This window comes from Brienomyrus brachyistius, chromosome 14, assembly GCF_023856365.1.
Source record: "Brienomyrus brachyistius isolate T26 chromosome 14, BBRACH_0.4, whole genome shotgun sequence".
Taxonomy (NCBI): domain Eukaryota; kingdom Metazoa; phylum Chordata; class Actinopteri; order Osteoglossiformes; family Mormyridae; genus Brienomyrus; species Brienomyrus brachyistius.
The window spans coordinates 14,305,527-14,329,134 of NC_064546.1; the positions used below are offsets into that span (position 1 = coordinate 14,305,527).

Below are 23,608 nucleotides of genomic sequence, written 5' to 3' on the forward strand. Positions count from 1 at the left end.
TCCTTCAATGAAATTAACCAATAATGTACTTAGGAACCATAATCAAAACCTAGTATGGTTGGTCCTTTTACATAATTTTTAAATCCATTTGCAAAATTTCCTGCAATACCCAAAAGAAAATGAACTAGGTAATTTTCAGGTACAGGTTAAAAACAAGCTGAAATTTCACACATATTCATAAAGGCTGTTTGGGCAGCCAAATTATATCGTTACACATTACAGGTCACAAAGCACAATACATTAGACCAGGTGTTTGCAGACTTTTCATCGTACAAACCCCAAAATGACTAAAAATGACCCCATAAATTTGCGACCCCCATTTTGCCAAATGAAGGGGGGGGGGGGGGGACAGCGAAGCCAATTAAAATCCCCCCAAACAGTCAAATGCTATAAATTATAGTTTGCTGATACAAAGGCTAATACAACCCACCCCCCCCCCCCCCCTCCACATTCAACCAAAAGTGAACTTTAATGCTGGCAGTCTGAAGTGCAGGAAGTAAATGGGAGACAGGGTGAAGGGAATCTCAGGAAGTTATATAGTAAAACGTGGGCAGGAGGGTAAAGCGGGGGGGTGTGGAGCTTTGTACTGTACCTTTCTGCAGGCTCATATCCACCATGCGTGGCTCAGCAAGCTCCAGAAAGAAATTTTTGTTTTTCTCATACTCCTCATCATCTATGATTTTCACCTGAATCGATTTGCTGCAACGGAAGAGAAGTGGAACAGAAAACGAGACGTGAAGAGGGGAAAGACAGGCATGAAGAGAGAAGAGGACAGATTGCAGCTATTCAAATAATAAAGCAGGGTACGTGTACAAACGCACGCATGTCTACTTCGGTGAAAATGCTAAAGTGAAATGTATAATGGAACTTTAACAAGCTATACATAATTTGCCAAAATAAACAAGAACCATATACACAATCATATGAAAACTATATATTATAGATCATGATTCTAAGCATGTATTGCTTGTTTGTGTCATAAGTATTACAATCATTTTGATCAGAATCAACTCATAAACACCTTAAAACCACCCTTAAGCATCCTGTGATTTACAATGCACGCCACGCAACACAATTCCTTTGACGAGAGAGAGTAGAAGGAGGATATAATTCAACACTCCTTAAACTTCTAAGCACAATTACATCATACGAAACGCTAGGGGATATAGATAAGGCACAACATGAGGAATTAAACGTTTTCCTCTTTCTTTGGGTTTTTTTGCATGTTTTCTATCATGGAGAACGTAACCCATATTAAACCAGTGTCATGCAGCAGGCGACAGAATAATCCACCTCTCCAGTACTGCACCAGATGGGCTGTCCCGAGATCACACAAACAAATGTCCATATCTGTTTTCCTCAACAGAATTCGAGTGACGCTTTGAAACGTATATTATTCCAGAGAAACAGGCATGAAACAGCGAAGGGAACGTGAGCATGTCCTGCAGCATGAGAACAAAGTACATGTTCTTAATGTGATTTGTTCTATTTTTGCTCGCATTTTCATTGATTAGTAAGCGATACCACGCAACGTAGCACGTAGAGCTGATCTAGTTACAGATGAATCGTGGTTATCACAAAGCGATGGTGAATTACAGAGGAACGAAGTACTCCTGTGGTTCGCCAACAGCATTATGTAGTCAGTCTGCTGTGACAGTTCAGAATCTTTGCAAATTCTTGGCAAAATCAGAATGCTATAAAGAGGCATTTCTCCTCTCCAGTGATGGACAAATGAGTCAATAACAGAGAATGGAAGGAACAGAAAAAGGGAAAAGAAACAAATGATTATCCAGTCAAAAGCAGACCTATTCATGGTCACCTCTCAGTTTAAATTCTTACTCTGCTAGTATTAAGTGTTTTTTTCTCTTTAATAATCATCAAAACTGGCCAGCTTTTATTAGATGATAGAATTGTGTAAAATGTAGTTTATGATGTGATCTAGAGACAATTCAACTGGTCTTGGGTCATTTGCTTTAGTCAGTAAAAATTTTGCTGATTTATAGGTTTAATAACTTTATTCATTTCTTTATAAACATACATTTCATGTTAGACACAGCCAGTAGTTTTAAGTAAAAGATTCATTTCAAGTAGTAATAAATAAAAACCCAAATTATAGTTCTGAGTTAAAAAGTTCATTGACAAGCAGTGTCTTTGGGTGATTTCAATTGCTAACACCTCTGCAGTAACATAAAACACTAAACATGTGTTTAGTATCTCTTTGGAAGCCAATGACTAAAATTGCAATTAATAGCAAAATGGTAATAACAGAACTGAATGAGTCAGTCAATAAAAATAAAATGTCTGTGTGGACGATATGTGCTGATATTTTAAACATTGCTTGTCAATGGACTTTTGTTATGAAATCACTATATTTAAATTTTTTACAAAATTATGTCAAGCGTTCCAAGACTTTCTGTAAGCACAGTATAAGAATGACATACAATACACTCATAATTAAAATAATTTGTTTCCATTTTCTGTATAATTTTCATATTTATATATTGTATACTATTGTTTCACTATTGTACCTATTATACTATTATGCCTTAAAATCATTATATTTCTTTTTTGCTTTAGCTGATGCGAAGGTCCCACAGCAGATGATACAGAACAGACCAGAATAATTCAAGTGATAAAGCTTGAGAAAACATCCTTAAGTACCTGAACCGCCCCAGTCAGTTCTCTATATCTGTGTCTCACGACAGTTATATTCTAAACTAACACAAAGCCTGATGGGAAATTTCTTTAATTAAACAAACTTGGTTTCTGTCAGAGAGCAAATGAATTATACCCCCTCCCATCCCAGTTGGTACTCCCCCACTTATTAATCTCCTCTAGCAGTCATTAAAAAGGTAGTAAATATATTTTCCATTTACATCTAGGAATCTATGTAACAAAATCAATCCTACTCTCTTTTATGTCTATTTGGTAAATGTATGCAATTAATTCTGAAGACAACTAAAACTATAAGAAAACATTAAAGACAAAAAAAATCCTTTGTATGAAAATTAAAATGCATATGTAATCATATATGCATATTTAAAGAAACGTAAATGTATAAATTATGGATTATATTTTCAGTGAACTACGCAGATCAGTAGTCAGAAAGACAACAGATCTAAATGAATTGAATCCGTATCCTTATATGAGAAAGGATCACATGTGTTTTTCAGTTCTGCAGTCACACATATTCTGCAAGCCAGATGCCACAGTGCTTATGTTTAGACAGGAGAGAAATTTGCCATTGTAAGTGATATGCTTATAGCTCACTCATGTCTGAGTTTTCATATCTGACATATCTGAGTATTCCTGGTAACTGCTGTCATTATAGATACAGATCATGTTTAGCTCTTGTCTCCTACTGGACACACCACACTGCTTCAGCAATTTCTCTCTCAACTCACATGTCACACTCATTCATATGAAAGCTACACTGTTGCAGCGTTTCAGTCTGTACAGCCTTCAAAGAGAATTATAATGTTTTTAAAAACAAACTCGTCTGTGAAGTTTTAAGGTTGTAAAACCACTAACCCCATGGATAATTCTTACAAAATATTAATGGTTCCAACTTCATATTCACACGTTTCTTTTCAAAACATAAAAAAAATTAAATGCTGTGAACCCGTGCGAAATAAAAAACTAAATAAAACATGCTACTTTTAATACTCAATTTATTCAACTATTGTTTTACAATGTCCATATAGGCTATTTATAATTCTCAGAAACAGAATGATTTCCATCAGGCAGGATGGCAAACAAAGACATGTGACACAGGAGTTGATGGGAGGAACTGGAGCATTATTTGGGAGCACTTAACTAAAACCTACCTTTTCCAGTTGTAAATTGGATAGTATTATATTTTATGGCATTTAGAAATATTTTATAAGTAAAAATGAAGTGTGTGCCATAGTTCTGTTCATAAGTTCTGTTGTTTGACATGGTCAGAGATTAAGGTTTGACTCTCACCTCAGTGACATTCAGTGTCTGTTTTCATGTTTCCCGTGTGGTGTATGGGTGCCTGGGATGGGTTCTAGGTGTGGGTGCCTGGGATGGGTTCTACATGTGGATGCCTGGCATGGGTTCTAGGTGTGGGCGCCTGGGATGGGTTCTAAGTGACCCTGACCAGGGTAAGAAGTTAGATGGTAAACTTGTGAATTGAGGTGTAACAGCAGGAAAATGATTCATAAACTCTGGGATGACTACAGGACTCCCTTCAGGAACAAAAGGAGAGGTGATATCAAGAATACAAACTATTTCTTGTATTACTAAATGTTTCTCTGGGTGGGTAAGGGAGCGAATGTGTAGTTTTGACAATAAATGTACAACAGTAATATGTCTGCTAGCTAGTATATAGAACTACTTTAATACCAGCCATATCAACCAACAACTAACAATGATGTCCTGTCCTGTTAACATAAAATTAAATAAACCATTGAGAAACAGACCCCAATAGATGTACAGATAGGCAATATTGTGCATGAACGCGCTAAATGAGCACCGTTCATTGAACACACTCATATTTTTGGTGAATGGTGAACTGAATTTGCAACTAATGAACGTGAACAAAAGTAGCAATAATAAGGAAAAAAAAAAACAAATGTGATGTAATACAACGTCTCAGAATCGCGCCTTGGCAAATTATTATGCAAAGATCTTGATTTTTTCACGCGTTCCTTATCTTGATCAGTGCTGATGCACTTCAATGCACTGGTCGTGACACTAATGATTTGTTTATATCAATAAAGAGCTTTTTAATGGTAGGTGTTGCTAGTGACGAAAATGTAACTTTGGATTCATAGCAGCTCATAAAAAAACTGGAAGTGTCGCTGGCCATCCTCTCCTTTCTGTGCTCGGTACCTTTAACGGTCCCTAGTGTCTTCCCCTGGCCCCAGAACCGCGATGTGGCTGAATGGGTTAAGCGTGTGGTTAAGAACCGTGGATCCCTGCTGTCATCTTTTTTGGACCTTGTAGCGATCAGTTGTTTTCTCCATGTTAATTATGTTCTTGCATTTTGTATCTTCTGTTTCCGGTTATCCTTGCCCGCGTAAAGTCGTGTAGTTATGTCCTTAGTGCTTGTTAATTACCTTCAGCTGTTCCCAATAGCACCTAGTTAGGTACGGCCCACACCTAGCCCTCATCATGCCCTCATTATCTGTGCTTATCTGTGCCTGATCTTACCCTTGCTCCTTAGTCAGTCACTGTACAGTATGTGCCACAATGAATTTGTTCCATGTTGCTTCTTCATTGTCTTTCTTGTCTTCATTTCGCAGTTATTGGTGTTAGTTTTTCCTCGCGTTTAATTCAGCTCTTGTTAGTTCTTGTCTTACCTTCTTGCCTTTTGCTTCATGTCTTTCTGAGTTCAGTTTATAATAAAGTTCCCCATGTCTGTAATTGCCTTTCCATCATACCGCACCGTAACACTTAATCGTATCACCTGTACGTACAAAACATGTTTGTCTAAGTCTCTCATGGAAAGCAGTGTTGAGTATTCAAAAATGTCTCTATAAGGATGAATGAAATACTTCTATATCATTTAACTCCCCCACCCCTGGGGATTAACTGTATATAATAGCTGCATATAATAGGTCCAATGGCTATGATTTTTGCCACCAGAAGTTACTTATCAACAAATTAGTATGTTTTAAAAAACAGCACTGACTTGATTGCTTTGACATGATTAAGTTAAAACCTAAGTTAAATGTCCTCAAAAGAATGCATATACTTGTATATATATAAAAGAAGAAAAAGGGATACCACTGGTCACTTCAGCTGTGGGCACACAGTAGTTTGGGCCAAAGTCTATATATAGGGCATATGTTCAGCAGTGACAGCTGTGGGCTGTAGCGAGCAGGAGTCGGCATGCCTTCAGAATAACACGGTCACTAATGAATGATAAGGGAGGAAGAGAGCATCTTGAAACAGAATGAGTTACAAAATCCAAGGAGTGAAATGGCTGGCAGCTGTGCTACCGATTTAACAAAGTTCACACGGTATAACATTTCACGTGGATACATTCCAGGAGCAAACATTCTTCATCCTACCTGCCAAAGGTCTTTTTCTCTGCATTAATCAAAATTCCATTACCTATCCATTGTCCGTGCTCTCTTAAAAGGCTAATAATTAAATTATATCATCAGTGAAATACATGTACATGCAAATGCTGATTCGCTATTCTGTGTTTAAACAGCAGCTGCTACTTTATCGATCCCCATGGGGAAATTCTTTGCCACATGCTCTCTGTAGGTGAGAACAAGCTGGCCCCAAAGGCCAGCCACCTGCTGTGGCACCCAGGGAGCTGCAAGAGGGGTTTTAAAGGCCTTGCTTAAGGAGCTACATATGTGATGAGGCTGGGCTTGAACCAACAACCTTTAGATTAAAAGCACAGGGGCTTAGCCCACTAAGCCATACACTGCCCTCTCTGAGTTGCAATTTTTAAACATATGTACACCTGCTACTGCACTTAAGACTAGCTGCCTACATTATTAGCTATGGGATGCCCATAGGTACTTGCTGCGCCAAAATCAAGTCAAATTTTAATTTTAATAATTTTGCGCTGTATAAACTCAATTTAAATTCAATTCAATTTACATTTATATAGCAAACAAAAGTGCCTCAAGGGCCTTTACAAGAGTGTGTTGTGATACATTCCTGCATCAACTCTCTATAAAATGGTTAATTTTTGAAGTGCTTTGTTGTGAGGGTAACTGGCATGTCCATTGTAACCTCTCCCATGTCATCCCTCATCAAAAACCAATACCAAAAGCCAATACTTGGATGTAGACGTGGATTTAACATAAACAAAAAGACAGCCATCCAAGAAGTGGCAACATACAAGAAACATGCTTATTAAATCAATAATTCCTAGTGTATGAACAGTAAAGTACTGCCCAGCTAAATGCCCTGGTTTTGTTCAGTTTTAATCTCTGCAACCTGAAGAACGTTACGCTAGAGTTTCACCAGCACGTTACGACCACGACCAGAGGCAGTAACAGACAAGATCACTGTTACGCTGCTAGTGAAGGTGCATTTCAGCAGATGTGACCATGGATACATCCTGAAAGGTCCTTAGAGCACCGGCGCTGTGAGGCAGAGCAGCAACTGGCTGACTGCTTTGAAAGCAGGGACTGACTTCACTGAACGCGTTCAAAGCTTCAGCTATGGACATTGACTAGTATTCAGAAGTAGCTACATAACACGGCAAAAATTGAGCGAACGCCTGCGTTCCCATAAAAAGGAAAATGACCTTTCCGAGCTGAAAACTCCATTCAATAATGAAGAAAATACTAAAGCAACAGCTTGATGCTTTTCATCTCTGTAAACCATAAATGATACTGTTACATTTGACCTGGAGAGAACCATGAGACGGGCATTAATGTACTACAAAGATAATGATAAAATCGCAATGCGAATGTGTTGACACAACGTATCTATGGAGTGGCTTGTATGCCATCAAAACCTACAAATATGTCAGATTACAGCTTTTCACTATACTTGGTGATCTGAGTAACTTTCATCCAAAACACAACACTCCCAGTGAACCAGGGGAAATAATGCAGTAATTGCCTGAACAGGATGTGGGCATTACTTTCAGCAAGGTCAGAGTCTACTAATCTGCTGGCTCTGACAGCATCCCTTCCTGTGTACCACGTAGACCAACTCCTAGTCCCAGTATTCATTGACCTCTTCAATATCTTGTTTGCCCTGTCCACTGTCTGAATGGAACTAACCTCAATAGTCATGAGGTCCACAAAGAGACTGGTCACCGCTGTCATCTCTTTGCACTGCTTTCATTACGAAGGTCCGACTATTTATTCCTTCACTTCCAGACCGAGGAACAGTCATTACCAGATTAAACCAGGCATTGAGATAAATGCATCATTTTGTTAAAGTTAATATCATCATTCTTTTTTTTATTATTATCATGACTTACAGAGGGCTGTGTGATCACTGGGACCGCACTGCCATCCATTGATCAGATATACATCGACTGCTGCACAACAAAGTATATTACAGGACGTAAACCACCCCAGCAATCTGTTCTCAGTGACCCATGGGGCCTGGGGAGAAGCTATGTATTATCAGAACACTGACCTGGAGATTTGAGAACGGTTTCTTTTCCTAAACCATTCACATAGTGAGTTCTAAGGGTTAGTCGTCTCTCACCATTCTATCGCTGGTCTAATTATTGCCTTTCTATTTTTAATTTATTGTATAATGTTGCACAATAAACATCTTAAATATTTGGGCATGCCTATGTTGCTCAGCACTGCATCAGAAATGCACTTACAAATTAAGGCCGGTTGTAAGATAATCTACAGCAACATCTCCCCTAGCAGGAAAGATCGGATGACCTTAAACAGAAGACCAAAGTGGCATCAGGGAAGTGAATCCACATAACGTTCTTCGACCTCTCCAAGTGTAAATTTGCTTTAATGAGATACAGAGTAGTATATTCCACAGTTATGTGTGCCTGGCTCAGGTTAAACATGTTTTAGAACTTCTCTCAGAACAGGCTGAAACCAGCAGATCCGGAGATTTGAAGAGAGCGGGGGTTTTGACCCCAAGGTTGGTAAAGCACAGGTTCAGGTTGTTTGCTGTCTCCTGGTTCCAAAATTCAACTAGGCACTCCAACTTTCTATAGCCAGTAAATCTTCCCCTTTCCATACTTCTATCATGCTATAACTCACCTCCTAGCATTCAGTCTTCCCCATATATTCCCTGTTCCCCTCTCTAATCTACATGTTATATGAGCTGAACTCTGCTTTATCCCCTTGAGGAAAGCCCTTTTCTTCTTATTGAGAAGTATTTTAATATCCTTTGTGATCGAGGGTTTCTCATGTGGGAAACCACAATCAGTTTTCTGATGAATGATTAGTTCCAAACAGAACTTGATATAACCAGTGATGCAGTGAGAGAGTCCATTGATGATCTCACAATAGACCTTCAGACACTCCATTTTTTTTTCTTGTCACCACACTCTCACAGAGTGGTTGGTACAGGGCTGCAGTGGAACAAGGGGCTTGTATTTGGTGACCAGATGTAGAGAAGTGTGTTCTCACTGACTATGGGGAGGGAGAGCAGCACAGGTATCCTTCGTCCAAGTTGGTGCGTGAAGTGTGTGAAGCTGTTTAGAGGTGTGGAGAGAGGTGTAATTAAAGTCAGCAGAGGTCATTATGATTGTTGTGTTTGCAAACATTCAAGACTTGAATTAAAGACTTCGGCTAATGTTGAAATGTAAACAACAATGGTGCCTACATGTGATGTGCCCCCCAAGCACAGAGCCAGCAGTTCCAAGGCATTACAGGGCACAATCGTGCACCTATGGGCAGCTTGGCAACTCCAGTTAACTACAGCATGCTTGTGGACTGTGGGGAGGGATTAAATCACCCAGAGGAAACCCCACGACAACACGGGGAGATCATGCTAACTCTACACACATGGAGCCGTGGTGGAGACTCACATGGAGACTCACATGCAGTTTTCACAGGTGTGAGGCAACAGTGCTAACCGTTATATCACCATGCCACCCCCTTAAGGGGGTCTTATCACAGAAAAAAGATCTGCACACTTCACTACTGGGCACAAAAAAAAGGTAATGTGCTTAGAGGCAGATACATGTGGGAAAACTTTTATACATGTATCATCCAAAACACAAAGCTACAAATGGTATAACACATAAATACATATTCTTCTAGTTGCCAAGTACAAGCGCTATTACAAATAACCGGGTAAAGAAAGAAGAGACATTGGGTGTGTTTTATATAGACTCTCACATGCATAACCCAACACAGATAATCTACCCAATACAGGGTTGCCGAAAGCCTTGAACCTAACATGGAGGCAGAGGGCCACCCTGAATCAGATGCCAGTTCAACACCGGCCATTCATTCATTCATTCACTTATTACCACCAATTCAGTATATACATGTAATCAACTCTATCATGTGTATAATTTTACCGTTTCATTTGACCACTTTCATGCAATATCACTTAAAAATCATCCACACAACAGCTTCTTAGGGGTGTAAGCCCCAATTTGGCATCACAACAGCTTAATGGAAGGGCATAGTGACATCTAAAATAGCAGACTAATGTTTCAATATAATTTTTTTAACTCAAAGGGGAGTATTATCATAATTTTATGTTTTAAAGGAGAAGTCGAAAGATAGTGAAACTGGGAATATATACGAAAGACTGTCCATGTGTCACACCGATTATATAAACATGACAAGCTAAAAATAAAAGCAATAGGGAAATGATGAGGACGTGTGACTTTGTATACCTGTAATCAATAGAAATGCATTCACTGACATGGCAATACATTAAAACATCCACATATTAAAAAAAATAATAAAAAAATTCAGACAAATTCAGATACATAAAATTGATGCATGCACAATGCCACAGAACCAGAAGTCAAGCACACAGTCTCTATAGTTGTCATGGTGACAGCCTCCTTCAGTAAGAGCTAAGCAGTGGCATGACTTCCTGGAGGGACAGACGGGACCAGCCTCCCCCACCCAGATCCAACCATCCAAAGCTGTTTTCCTTTATCTTTCATTTCTCTTTATTCTGCATGGTAAAATTGCTCCATCCCTATGATATCAATAAAACACAGAAGCTGCCTAAATAAATGACAAGGTAGCATTGATGCTTGACATGACATCGACAAAAACAGGGAATATGTATATTTTATTAAGTGTAACCATTCATTCATATTATTAGCCTAAATATAAAAATTAAATAGTAACCTAAATTGTGACAACGTTATCTAAACAACTAGACATGAGTTCATTACTGGAACCTACATTAAGCTACCAGCTGCACATATTCACATTAAAATTCCGATAAAAAAAATATATGGGTAATACCTGCATTATAAAACATTTATTTCCTAAAAATTAACCACCTTCTAACTACCATCAAACTAAGCATTTTGTAGGGCTTAGTTTCCTATACATCACTTCAATATACCATTATTTTCATTATACCAGTTAACAGGAAACTTGTTGTTCCATTAATACATTTTACTAAAACATTAATTTGCAAGGTTGGTTGATTTCATAACATTAAATAATTTATGTATATTAAAACCAGCCAAATCCATATAATGATATGAAGGTTTGCAGTTTACACTTAATTGCAATCTTAGTTGCCAAGGACTCATGTGCAGCCAAGGAATGTGCAAGGTTGGTAGGGTACATGCACGTCCATCTTCTAACAGCTTATTCAGTATAGTACAGTACAGTACAGTGGGTTCCAAACCTAATCATGTTCATGAACAGGTCTAGGTCAGAGACAAATTGAAAGGACAGGGTGTGACAGGGGATCGACTGGCAATATCATTAGTCATAACCATTTACAATTTTTTGGGGGTTTGGAACCCATGCAGCAACGGTAGCAGAAGGGTGGGCCTACTCCAAGCAGAATGGGTTACAAAGTAAGGTTAAGAGCCCAGACAGCATATCAGATCACTGCGGTGCTCTCCCACACATACACAAACAATAGGAGGATTTTACAGATTTCAAGTAGTCTTTGGAATCTCTAAGCTCTAAACTCTACATGCTGTCTTCCCTGCCCCAGACACTGACAGGTAATTTACACAGTATTGGTATAACTGACTGAACTGATACCTTAGTGTTCTTTTGTACTACCTAAAGCTCACATGTTGTCATGCATGCTGGTCACACATAACTCTACTATCATCTATAAACATCATGCACCGCCCACAACTATTACATCACTCACAGCCCAATTTCACACTACCCTCCTTAAACTCCTACAGCCACAATGTTCGGCAAAGTCATGTTTCCATTTGTGTTCCTGACAATTAAGAAGTTGGGAAAAAAACGACTCTTGAATTGTTTTTTTTTCATCGTATTTTTTCACCCCTTGTCTTTTAAGACTTGGCTTTTTCTCGTCTCACCTTTGAAATCCGACATTCAAATGAAAGGTGTCGCCGAGGGAAATGTGAGAAGGTCAGAGAGAAGAAGTCTTAACAGATGAGAGCAGAATAAAGAGTGAAACTAAAAAATGTCATAGCATCTTAAAAGGGTGGGTGGAGATAGAATCATAGCTCATTTATAAGCCGAGCGTAAGCACTGTTAAGTTACTATAAATGTTACAGAACAAATGAACTGTCTTCACACACACATGCACACCCACATATTCATACTCTCTTCCACATTCACATGCTAAAATCTCCAGAAGGAAGATATTCTGTTCACACTGGCACGAGAATTTATTCCGTCATAGGAAAACCGAGATGATTGTTCAGTATGTTTGACAGGTGAATTTCAAATGTAAAATCTTCATATTCTTGCAGGACAACATTAGAGTCACACAAAGGAGTGGTATGGTAAGCCCAGCAAAATGATTTACATGGCGACTTGCAAGTGCAATTTCATTGTAATTATTGGCACACATGTAACACCTCCCACAGGTTCTGAACATTTCAGTATTGTATCCATGGTAATCCTTCTGTTCAAGAGAGTAGAAATGCTTAGAAGCAAATTATATTCAGAATTAGTCTGGTTTCATTTAGTAACTGCCAACCTGCACTGAGCATCTTCTAGGTAGGTAACCAAGGAGCAAGTGAGGCATCAATTATTCCAAGATGCACTTCATAACCACTTCTGTGGATGACATTATTACCAAAATGTTCAGGCATCTATATTTCCTAACAGAGCACAAAAATTATATTTTCACCCAGTTCAACGTTAAGAATTGCATATTTATCAAGGTCGTGTCTGTTACAGGATCGAAGGGCTTTTCAGCACTAAAACAGCTGTGGAATTTCAACATTGTATGATATTATTCAATGTGAATGATGGTGCCCCTGGTTCACATTCCCCTTTTCAGAATCAGAATCGAAATCAGCAGATTACCGTTAAATTTGTCTTGGTACATTTGGAGCCGCTCAAAATAAAACATGGAAAAACACGCAATTGAGAGTTGAGGTTCTCACACACACTGTGTGTTTAAAATGATGCAGTTAACAATGTGATTTGGTCCATGTTTGAAACTGAGGCAAACAGTGTACATGGTTGCTGGAAGTGAATGTTTTCAGAGAGAACTGTAAAAGGAAAGGAAAACTTATCAAATATGTTTCAGCATTTCCTATGTTACAGGGTAAAAATTAACACAATGCAATATAATGTTTTATTTTAAGTAACAGTCAAATCTGAAAATGATCCATTTCAAAGAAAATATTGATTTCCTAAATTCCTAAACATTATATAGAAGGTTTTCTCTTTAAGATATAGGATAATCACAATATTATATATTGATAAAGGTGTGCAATATTTTTTTGTCCAGTTCTAAAGTGAATAAACATTTAATATTCCAATATCCAGCTACTATGCAGAAAATGTCTAGAGAACTGATCAGTTTCTGGGCAATAAAAATGATATTCATAACTGATACTAAGCAGGATGTTCCTAATTATTAAATACGAAAACCAGGATCCTAGTGGGAACATGAAGAAATAAAGATAGAATTTTAATTTCAACACCCAGCATGAAACACACTGATCTCTGCATCTATTCCCCTTTTCTCCCAAAAAACAGATAAACAGAAAACCAAATACTAACTTTTCTTTTTCTACTAACTACAACTTTTCTGGTAGTATTTACCACACGCCAAGTCAGTTAATGAATGCAAGCTTTTTTCCTAAAGAAAACACTTGTGACTTTGTAGCAAATGCAAATACAGAGACAATGTGACTGTGTAGTGGCTAAATTATATGGATGGATGGAGAAATGGGAAATACAAAAACATGCAGACACAATGTAACACACAAGTGTCCATATTATCTGTGCTGCAGTATTTAAAATAATTATCATTCTCAGTGTTTTTTTTTTAATTTCTTGATTGTCAAGACTCCCTTGGCCTTACATACATAGATTACATAAATATGCATTTACTTACCCAAACCAATCAGCAGAAAAAGGATTATTTTAATACTGATATTAATTAATATTTACTGATATTAATGAACTAACATCATATTTGGGAAACACATACAGGTATTAAACCTCTGATGAAATACTAACAGGAAAATAATGCATTAATAATATAATGAATAATTAATAACATAAAATAACCTACATACAGGAGAGACATGAAAGTTGACTCTGAAGTCACTAAATCACAATTATCAACACATCTGCAATAGAAAGTCATATTTATTTGATGCTAATTGGTAGTATGTGCTAGCTGATAGTCGGCAGTTTGTGTTTTGAGAGCGATTTGAGGCATCCAATAGAATACCATAGAGGCCCTAATTGCAGGAGCATTGTTAAAACATTTTTTATAAAGTGTTATAAGGAACAACCTCATCAGTAATGACAGCATATGCAAGACAAACTGCTCTGGCGAAATGTAGTAGTAGTTTGCTGATGGATCGCTGATGATCTTTAGTTTCTAAACACCATAAGAATACAGCCCCAAAATTTATCACAGAACTAAATCAGCACCTCTGTGGTTCGGTGTCACTAAGCTGGAATTTATGACAAGGCTGCCATTCTGAATTCACTTATATCCAAAGACCTTGTAGACGCACATGACAGTATTGAAATAAGGATTAAAGCTGTTCTGAAGCTACAAGCGTCTTATTAGGTCTTTGATATTAATATATTATTAGGCATTTCCTTTATTACGTTCACCCCTGTAGGTGCTACTTTTAAGCACGATTTAATGCAGTGCAAGCTATCTTTATAATGCTACTTAATGAAATGTATCCATGATTCTGCAGCTTAGTCTTGTTTAATTCCAAACGATGACGAAGTTTTAATCATGGTTACTACACAAGTTAAAGTTAAGCTCCAACAGCCGACCAACTGACACACTGCATGTATATTACAAAAAAGATTCTGGGATTTATATACAAAAAAACACACTCAGGCTGTAAGAGTACACTATCACCAGATTAGAAACACAGAGCTTATTTACTATGAATGGGCCTATTTAATTTATCTTTCTGTTCTCAACAATTTCTCTCTTTAGGTTTCCCCCGATTTTGTGCTCGATGCTGCCGGGAAAAGGCTCCTTGTAATTTTACACTGACAGCAGTAAACATGCTTTTTAAAGGTTAGTTCTAATCAGAGATTTGCTTGAAATAATGAAAGCTCATAAAGGGCATTTTAATTCTGTCTGTGTTCATCTCTCATTTCTTCGAAAAGGCCTAATGAGAATATACAGTTCTTATTTTCGGAATTCTCTCACTCTCTCTGTGTATTTGTATGTTTAAAATGGGAATAAGCAGTTATGATATTTTTATTGTAAATGGTATATAAATGAACCGCAAACACATGGAACAGGTTTTCTCCCACGTTTACAGGTCATTATGTTTTTTTGTTCAAATAAATTATGAAAAGATCTAGTTAACGATCATCGCCCTGCAATGTGCCCACGCTCCATCCAGGGTTGATTCCTGCCTCATTCCAATTGCAATATATAATCTATAAATATAAAATTGTATATACAGTGGTACCTTGGTTTGCGAGCATAATTTGTTCCAGAAAGGTGCTTGTAATAAGCACTCGTATATCAAAGCGAATTTTCCCATTATAAATAAAGGAAACTCAGATGATTCGTTCCACAATCCAAAAATATTAATATAAAAATGATTAATACAAAATATTAAGTAAAAATACATAAAGCAAACGAACCTGCACTTTACCTTTGAAAAGAATCGCGGATGGTGTGAGGGAGACAAGAGAGAGGAGGGTTGTTTTGTAGAACAACTTTGACTATAACTAATAGAATCACTGCTATCTATTGGCCCACTGGAATCTTTTTCTTTTTGTGTGACTTTAACAATGAACCTATCTAATGAGAGTTGCTTTTGCCTCCTCTTTGATTTCGCGGAAATGTGGACATTGCATTGTCGTTAAACAGATTCATCGCTCGCACTGCTACGCCCTTATTCGGGTGGTGCTTTTCTACTAAATTTTGAATATACGATTGAGGCACGCCGACTGAGACTGAGCATGGGAAACGATTACCCACAATCCTGCAGTGAGAGAGAGAGAAGAACCATCGGCTCAGTTGTGATTACGTGACACTAGGCAGATAAAGTGTATACGTAATACTCGTATCGCAAGACCTCACTCGTTTATCAAGTTAAAATTTATTTTTAAAATCTGCTCGTGTTGCAAAACACTCCCAGACCAAGTTACTCGCAATCCAAGGTTTTACTGTATTATATATAAACAATTACTCGATTAATCGTCAAAATAATTGGTACTTGATTATGACTATAATCGGGAGCGACAGCCCTACTGTATATAAACAGATAAAGAAAATATATAAAAAGACAAATTAAGACCGCCAGAAGAAAGCAACTAAAGAGCAAGAGAAACACTCTGGGGTACAGCCTGCCAACGAATCTGTCTATCATCTCTAGGAATGTTACAAGGCAGCCAGCCTACTATCCACTGTGGATATGGCCAGGCCTATCGCTCATTCTCAGGGAGATCAGTTTCATTCACGTAAACATTTCCTGAAGCCACAGTTCCTTGCAACACAACTAGCCTTCACAAGATACACTATATTCAAATTCTATTTCTTCTTCAACAAGCATAATTATTGTAGCTATAATTCTGCATATTAATTGATCTTTTATCCAATGATTGCTTGATTAAATCTACATTTAGCATAGAATGCAAAGGATGCTGTACACACCTCTTTCCATCATAACATATGAATTTGTTGATCTATATTACAAGGAGAACTCAACCCAGCGGGGGTTGAACAGGCAGCCAAGTTTGGACCCTCAGAGGTTTTTTTATCCATATTTTGCAGTTCTTTCTTTCTTTCTTTCTTTCTTTCTTTCTTTCTTTCTGTATAATTGATGCAAAGATGGATTTCAACACTCCCTTTTCAAACCCCTTGGGGCCCCTCTGTTATGAAAGGTGCTATATAAAAAATAAATGAATAATATTCTATTTCAATTTGAGGTCATTCATCTGCTCTATACTCATCCCGAGTTTCAGAGGGATTCGGAGCCGATGTACAACATGCAGCACAAATCGGTGTTACACTCTGGACAAGATGCCAGCGTACCACAGTGCTCACACATACTCACATTATGGGCAATTTAGACATGTCAGTTAATGTATCTGCATGACCTTGAACTGCAAGAGGAAAAGGAGTAACCAGAGAAAACACCAGAAATGCAGGGAGAACAAGCTGCACATATACAGAGCAGAGGTAGGCTGTGAACCCACTACCCTTTGTCGTGAAGGTATGAAGTGATGGTACCCCCCTGTGGAGCCACTCTAATTTGAGACAAATTAAGCTAATGTACATTTTTTACAAAGATGATAACTTTTGGAAAAGATAATCTTTTTCCAGTTCACATCAAAGGTCCCGTTCTCTAAACTCGACAGAGTAGATTAACAGAAAAACAAAAGCACATCTGCTGAAACGCAAATCTTGTCTGACACTGTTTTCAAGTGCACATATTCCTCTATAAGTGCGAGTATTTTCATTCTGGAAACTTTGTAAGTGTGAATAATTTCATTTCCATTCTGGAAACTCGTATTTGGAAAGTTGTAACGTGAGGCTTCTATAATTTGCCATGCAGGTGGGAGTAGTTATCTTCTGGAAAACATTGTTGAGAAGAAAAGCTATATAAAAATTCTATTTCCAGTATCTGATTGCAGTGCCTTTCTGCTGGGCCTCATCTCCCCGCTCATTGTCTTTCTCCAAACTTCATTACACCCAAACATTAGTCAAATTGACAGCCCTAGTCATTGAAAGGTATCTTGTAGTTTAGCTTTCAGTAGCAGTGATGTTAGTGAATAATAACTTGGTTATAGGATTCAGTGCAGATATGGAACAACCTTTACCTACCATCACCAAACAACATACTAATATCATGCAAAATAATTTCAATAAAAATGCATAAATATTACTGGATAAATTCGCCAGAAATCATTGACGTATTGAGCTCTAGTAGTAGTAACTAGTTACTAGTGACTAGCAGGCACGCTGGCCCAGGTTGACAGAGATACAGAGATGGAGTGTACGAGACAGAGTGTGTTTTTTGGAGGGATTTCTGTGCTCTCCTTGTCTTTGCATTGATTTTCTACCAGAAACAAGACAGAATGTTCAGCTGACCGAACGGCTCATAATACAATGCTGTGATGAGGTAGCCAAGGTCTATGGACACATCTGCGTCTGAAAGTGTTCAGCAAATTATTCTCAGGTGTAAACAATTAAAGTAACATTAGGGAACCATCCACTAAAAATGTGACCTAATTCTTATTCAGAACTGAAATAATGCATTTCTTTTTACTAATTTCACTTCATATATTACTTTAATCAGCAAATTATACCAATATAAATGATGACTAGCCTGCCTTATTTAATGGTTAAATATTGTAAATTTATATCATATTATATAATGGTCTGATGTAAATGGTCTGATCCTGAAATGTGACAGCATTAATTATTTCTCATATAAACCATCGAAATCTTCATATTAACATTGAACTGAGTGTTTAATTATCAAAACATCATTGTAAAAGAAATGGTTTACATGGGCTGGCTCAGTGGGTAGCGTGAGTGTCTTTTTGCGAACTGAAACTGAATAGCCCAGTATGATGTATTATATTCCAGTATATTCCATTATATTCCAGATTGTCCTTTATGTTTGGCTAAAATGATCCCCAAGCATTAGAAGACACAGGATGACAATCCCTCATTAACAGAGGAAGAGTAGAGCAGAATGCCATTAAATTTTAAAGGGCTTCTGATACTGCCAGATCCTCAGGAGTGACACTCATTTAATCATAATTATACTCATTTACTTCATAAATGACTGACTGCAAAAAGAGAATATTATCAATAAAAGAAGGATTTGATTGCTTTGGACAAAAACCATACAGAACGTTATTCAGATTTGTCATGCAGCATGAAAAAATATGGATATTACCAAATGTGACCCAGAATAAAACCTGATACATAAATGTTCACACGATAGGCGGCATAAATCCGAAGTGTTTTGTCAGAAAATGTAGCTAACTGGTCAGCTTCTCATTCTTAATCTAACCCTCTGCCACCATGTTGTCTTGCTGTGGTGCCTCCTTCTCCATGCTACCTGTAAATGCAAGATGGCAGGCTTTCACCAAGCTGAAAGCATCGTCTATCATGAGATACGGAGGTTAAAGAAGTCGAAGAGCATGTTTCATGTTTCAAGCTTTGAACACCTTATAAATGAGAAATGCCAGACAGATTATTGAAAACCAAGACCAAAACACTTCAACTCCTAAAAAGAAAGTAAGGAAGGGGTGCTGAATACTGAATAAGATCTAGAATCATGCTCAACAGAAAATATGAGAATGCCCCATTATACGCTGTTCCTTGCCTTCTGCCTTGCATGTCTTGGACTAGGCTCACTGCAACCCCGTACTGGATAAACAGTTGTGGGTAATGGAAGGGTGCATTTTGTCCTTCCTGTATAAGTAAATTTGCAAATTGCACAATTTTAATTCATCTTATACAGAGCTTCTAATAAGGAGCATTGTCACAAATCCAGGCCCAGGGTCCACAGTGAGTAAGCCTGATGCAACAGTGGCAAGGAAAACGCTCTCAGAAGGAGAAAGAAGCCTTGGGAGAAGCCAGGCTTAAGGGGGGAGCCCGTTCTCTGGCTGTGTGAGGTTAATAGGGGCAGGCAGGGGGCTTCTTGGATTCCCTAGTGCAGGGGTGGCCAAACTTATCTGCAAAGGGCAGGTGTGCATGCGGGTCTTCAATGCAACTCCCTAGTTAGATTATTAATTAGAGGTCTGATCGGTTGAAGAGTCCTTACACCTGACGTTGAACAGCTGACCTAAAGGTTATCCCAAAAACCTGCACACATACTGGCCCTTCGCGGATACGATTGCCCACCCCTGCTCCAGTGGCTGACACTGAAGGAGGGAGCAGATAAGGACATTAAATGGACAATACGAGGCAGCGGAGCGAGTACAGTGAAGAAGTTCCGGCAAGACTGAGTATGGCAACACAACAAAGATGGAGAGGCAGGTGGGAACACAAGTATGAGGAATCCCGGAACTCCGCCATTCCAGCGACACACAGCTATATGCAAAACAAGCGTGACAGCACTGACTGTACAGCTCATCCAGTTGATCCAAACAAATGAACAACACTGATCCCCACCCACCTCTTAACTTAAACTATAATGCCTGCTCATTGTAAATACATATAGATACAATAAACTAAAGTGAGTTTTTAGCCTAGACATAAAGCATGAGTGTGAGCCCTAAAGCTGATTCACAGCTACAGAGCCCAACATAGCCCTTTCCACTCTGGGAACTAACAGATAACCTTCCCTGTGAGACAGAAACAAGCTAGAGGGTATGGAAATATTAAAAAAATTAAATAAAATACCAAGCACTCTGGGGCAAGGCCTTTCAAGCCTTTAAAACTTGGGTTAGAAGCTTAAAATCAATATAAAATGTAAGGAAGTCAATGTAACAATGACAAAACAGAACTAATATGATCAAACTTAATGGTTCTTATCAGAACTTCGTCTGCCACATTCGGCACCAACTGAAGTCTGTGAAGGACCCAGTGGTGCAGCCAGAAAGTTAGAGTTTTACAGTAATCCTGTCTGAAAATTATAAAGGCATGGATTAGATTTTCAGCATAATGGATGGACAGCATCTTCCTATGCCTGGCTATATTCCTCAGACAGAAGAAAGCACTTTGATCATCATTTCAAAGAGGAATGTCAAAAGGCAGGTGTGAGTCAACTGCGACGCCAACATTTTTCACTAGTTTAACAGTAAACACATCGGGTTTATCAAACACAACTCAAGGTGCTCTAGGACTAAGTAGCAATTCTGTTTTATCTGGGTTACGCAAGAGGAAGTTGCTGGCTAACCGGAGTCTCACACTTACTACAGCCTCCAATCTTGAGATCTGTGACAGCTCACCTAGTTTGGCAGTTTATGTGGAAGCATATATAAAGTAAATGGTGAAATGAGCTCGGCCCTAAGCCACATCAGACTCCGTCGGACCCACAGGATTTGCTGTTCACATGAACAAACTGGCAGAGATAATCACCATTTGACATCTGTCATGAATAAGACTGTCAATTGCTATACAATTTTATGCATAATTACAATAATCATTATATATAATAAGGAAGTTTATTCAAATCAGTATGGATCTGCCTGTTTAGCCTACTGGTTGCTCCCTGTAAGGATTTAAATGTTAAAAAAAAAAAATGTTTTAGCAAAAATATGGAATTGGTCGATTTAGATGGTACATTACAATGCAACTCCAGGAGATCCAAAGAAATACTGAGCTTCAACTATTTAATTCTGAAAAAAACTAAAAAGTGCAGTAATTGCGTGCAGACACGATTCCATGTGCTCACAAAATGAACTACTGGCTAAAGTAACAGTAATAGGCCTGACATCATTCCAGCCTGGGCAAGTATATTATACTTTTTCTTCTCACTACGTGTAAGAGATTCTCTATTAATAAACTGTCAGGACTTAAGCTCATCACTGCTGTTATTAATTGAAAAACTGCAAGGTTGTAACGGCCTTCTGGCAACTACAGTATTAGATATTGATTAATGTTCATGCGTAACTTAAATAAATCTTAAACTTCCTTCAAGGTTTACTGCCAGCATAAATATGCCTGCACTAGGGACCACACTGATGCAGAAATTTTAAGGAAAGGTACGTTAAAGGATCTGCCATCACACAACAAAGTATACTCAACACTCATACACCTGTAACTGACGAGATCCTGAGCACAGAAATTATAAAGTGTAGGTCTTCCTTAAACTGCCAGTGGTGGGAATATTTAAATGTCACACAGTTTGGCAACAATATAACTGCTGACATTATAAAATTATTTGATGCTAACTTGGTTGGACGAGAGTAATTCAAAGAACATCTCCAGTACAATATGTCCTTTTTTCGACCTCAATATCATCATTTTTTTTCTGCAGTAATAGCCATCATGATAAAGGAGGAAGGGATTCATTTTAACTTGACTTCAAATATTACAATTGAATCATTTTTAATAGTTTTTTTCCCCATTTATCAAGTACCAAGAAAGCTGAATATGGACAAATTATGTTAATTCTTTTTATCTGTTATCAGCTGCCCTTATGTGTAATAGAAAAACATTTTTTCTTTGTTAACAGAAAAAAATACAGTAAAAAAAATGTGAAAATATCCATCCATCTTCCAAACGTTTATCCTGGTCAGTAGGGTTTCACCTTTATCCATTCATCTTCTAGCTGGGATTCCAGCCCATTGCAGGGTCCTAGTGTCACATGCACACACTCACAAACACAATCATTACACTGGACAATTCAGTGACACCAATCAGCCTAACCACACACCTTAGGAATGTGACAGGAAACCAGCTCAACACAAGAAGAACATGCAAACTCCACAAATACACAGCTGAGGTGGGGTTTGAAACCACAACCGAAGAAGTGCAAGGACACCCTATCTCCCATTTTATCTGCATGTTTATATTACAATAATCATTTTGTCTGGTCTTCTCATAGGATAAATGCAGCTTAAATACCCACCATGGATGCAATTAACATGCACTTATGGGTACCAGTAATTAGAGGGTTGGCTATCGATAAGCCTATTACTGGACAACTCAATCCGTCACTGGTTTCATGGCCTAATTTCTGCAATCACACTTGATCACACGCTGCAGTGCACTCATTATTATGCTGAATGGAACATCTTGCCTTCATATTAAGCTAATATACAAATATCTTAAATTCAATCAACTGTAGGTTCAGAAGCTATACAGTGCATCACCTGGAACTGGAATGACTTGACAACAAATGTCACTGCACAGAAATATGGATATGTTTGAAAAGAGACATCTTATATATTGGACCATCTGTCCCTACCTAGTACCGAACTCAAAAGGAACCTTATCGACACTGAGAAGGATCCTGGGCGCAAAAACACGAATGCTTTAAAAAAAAGAAAAGTCTAACTTATTTTGGTATAGTTATATGCATAACCATAGCAACAAAATTCATTTTTGAATATTTCGTTTTGAAGAAAGTGTTTGTGACACTTGAGCAAAGTCATCAATTTCTGAGAGAAAGCAATATATTGAAAAAATATAGGAGATACAGCACACAGTCAGTGTTCAATCAGTGTTCCCAAAAAGGACCAAAATGAATATTTTTAACTGAAAACAATATCTGTGCCATGCTGGTCACACAAGTAATTGACTTTGGTGGAACTGTCTGAGAGAACATTGAAAAGGAGAACACTGAAAATATTAGAAAGGAGAGAAATCAAATAACCCAACTCTGGTCTACTTCTCTGTGTGAAGATTCTTACTAAAACACAGCATTTGTTTGTTAAAAAAAGAATAAAAAATATTCCATGTTTCAGAATAATTAATAATGATTAAAATTACGTCAAAAATAGATATACAACAGCGGTTTAAATGTATTGTTTGAAATGCAAATATGTTGCACATTTACAGCAAAATACTGAATTATAAAAATCAATATGTGTAATACAATAAATCTAATAAAAATTGGATTCTAAGCTATCAGGTAGAATAGGTAAGCAATGTTTCAGCCATACCT

General features: G+C 37.8%; 1 protein-coding gene across 6 annotated transcripts in view; it reads right to left on the reverse strand.

The window, feature by feature from the left end:
* Positions 1 to 23,608, reverse strand: part of slc8a3 (solute carrier family 8 member 3) — a 62,459-nt gene that overhangs the window by 17,638 nt on the left and 21,213 nt on the right. For all 6 annotated transcript variants that reach the window (XM_048974607.1, XM_048974608.1, XM_048974606.1 and 3 more), the window contains one exon: positions 593 to 699. In XM_048974607.1, coding sequence (XP_048830564.1) covers positions 593 to 699 — 107 coding nt within the window. The remainder of the gene's footprint in view (positions 1 to 592; positions 700 to 23,608) is intronic.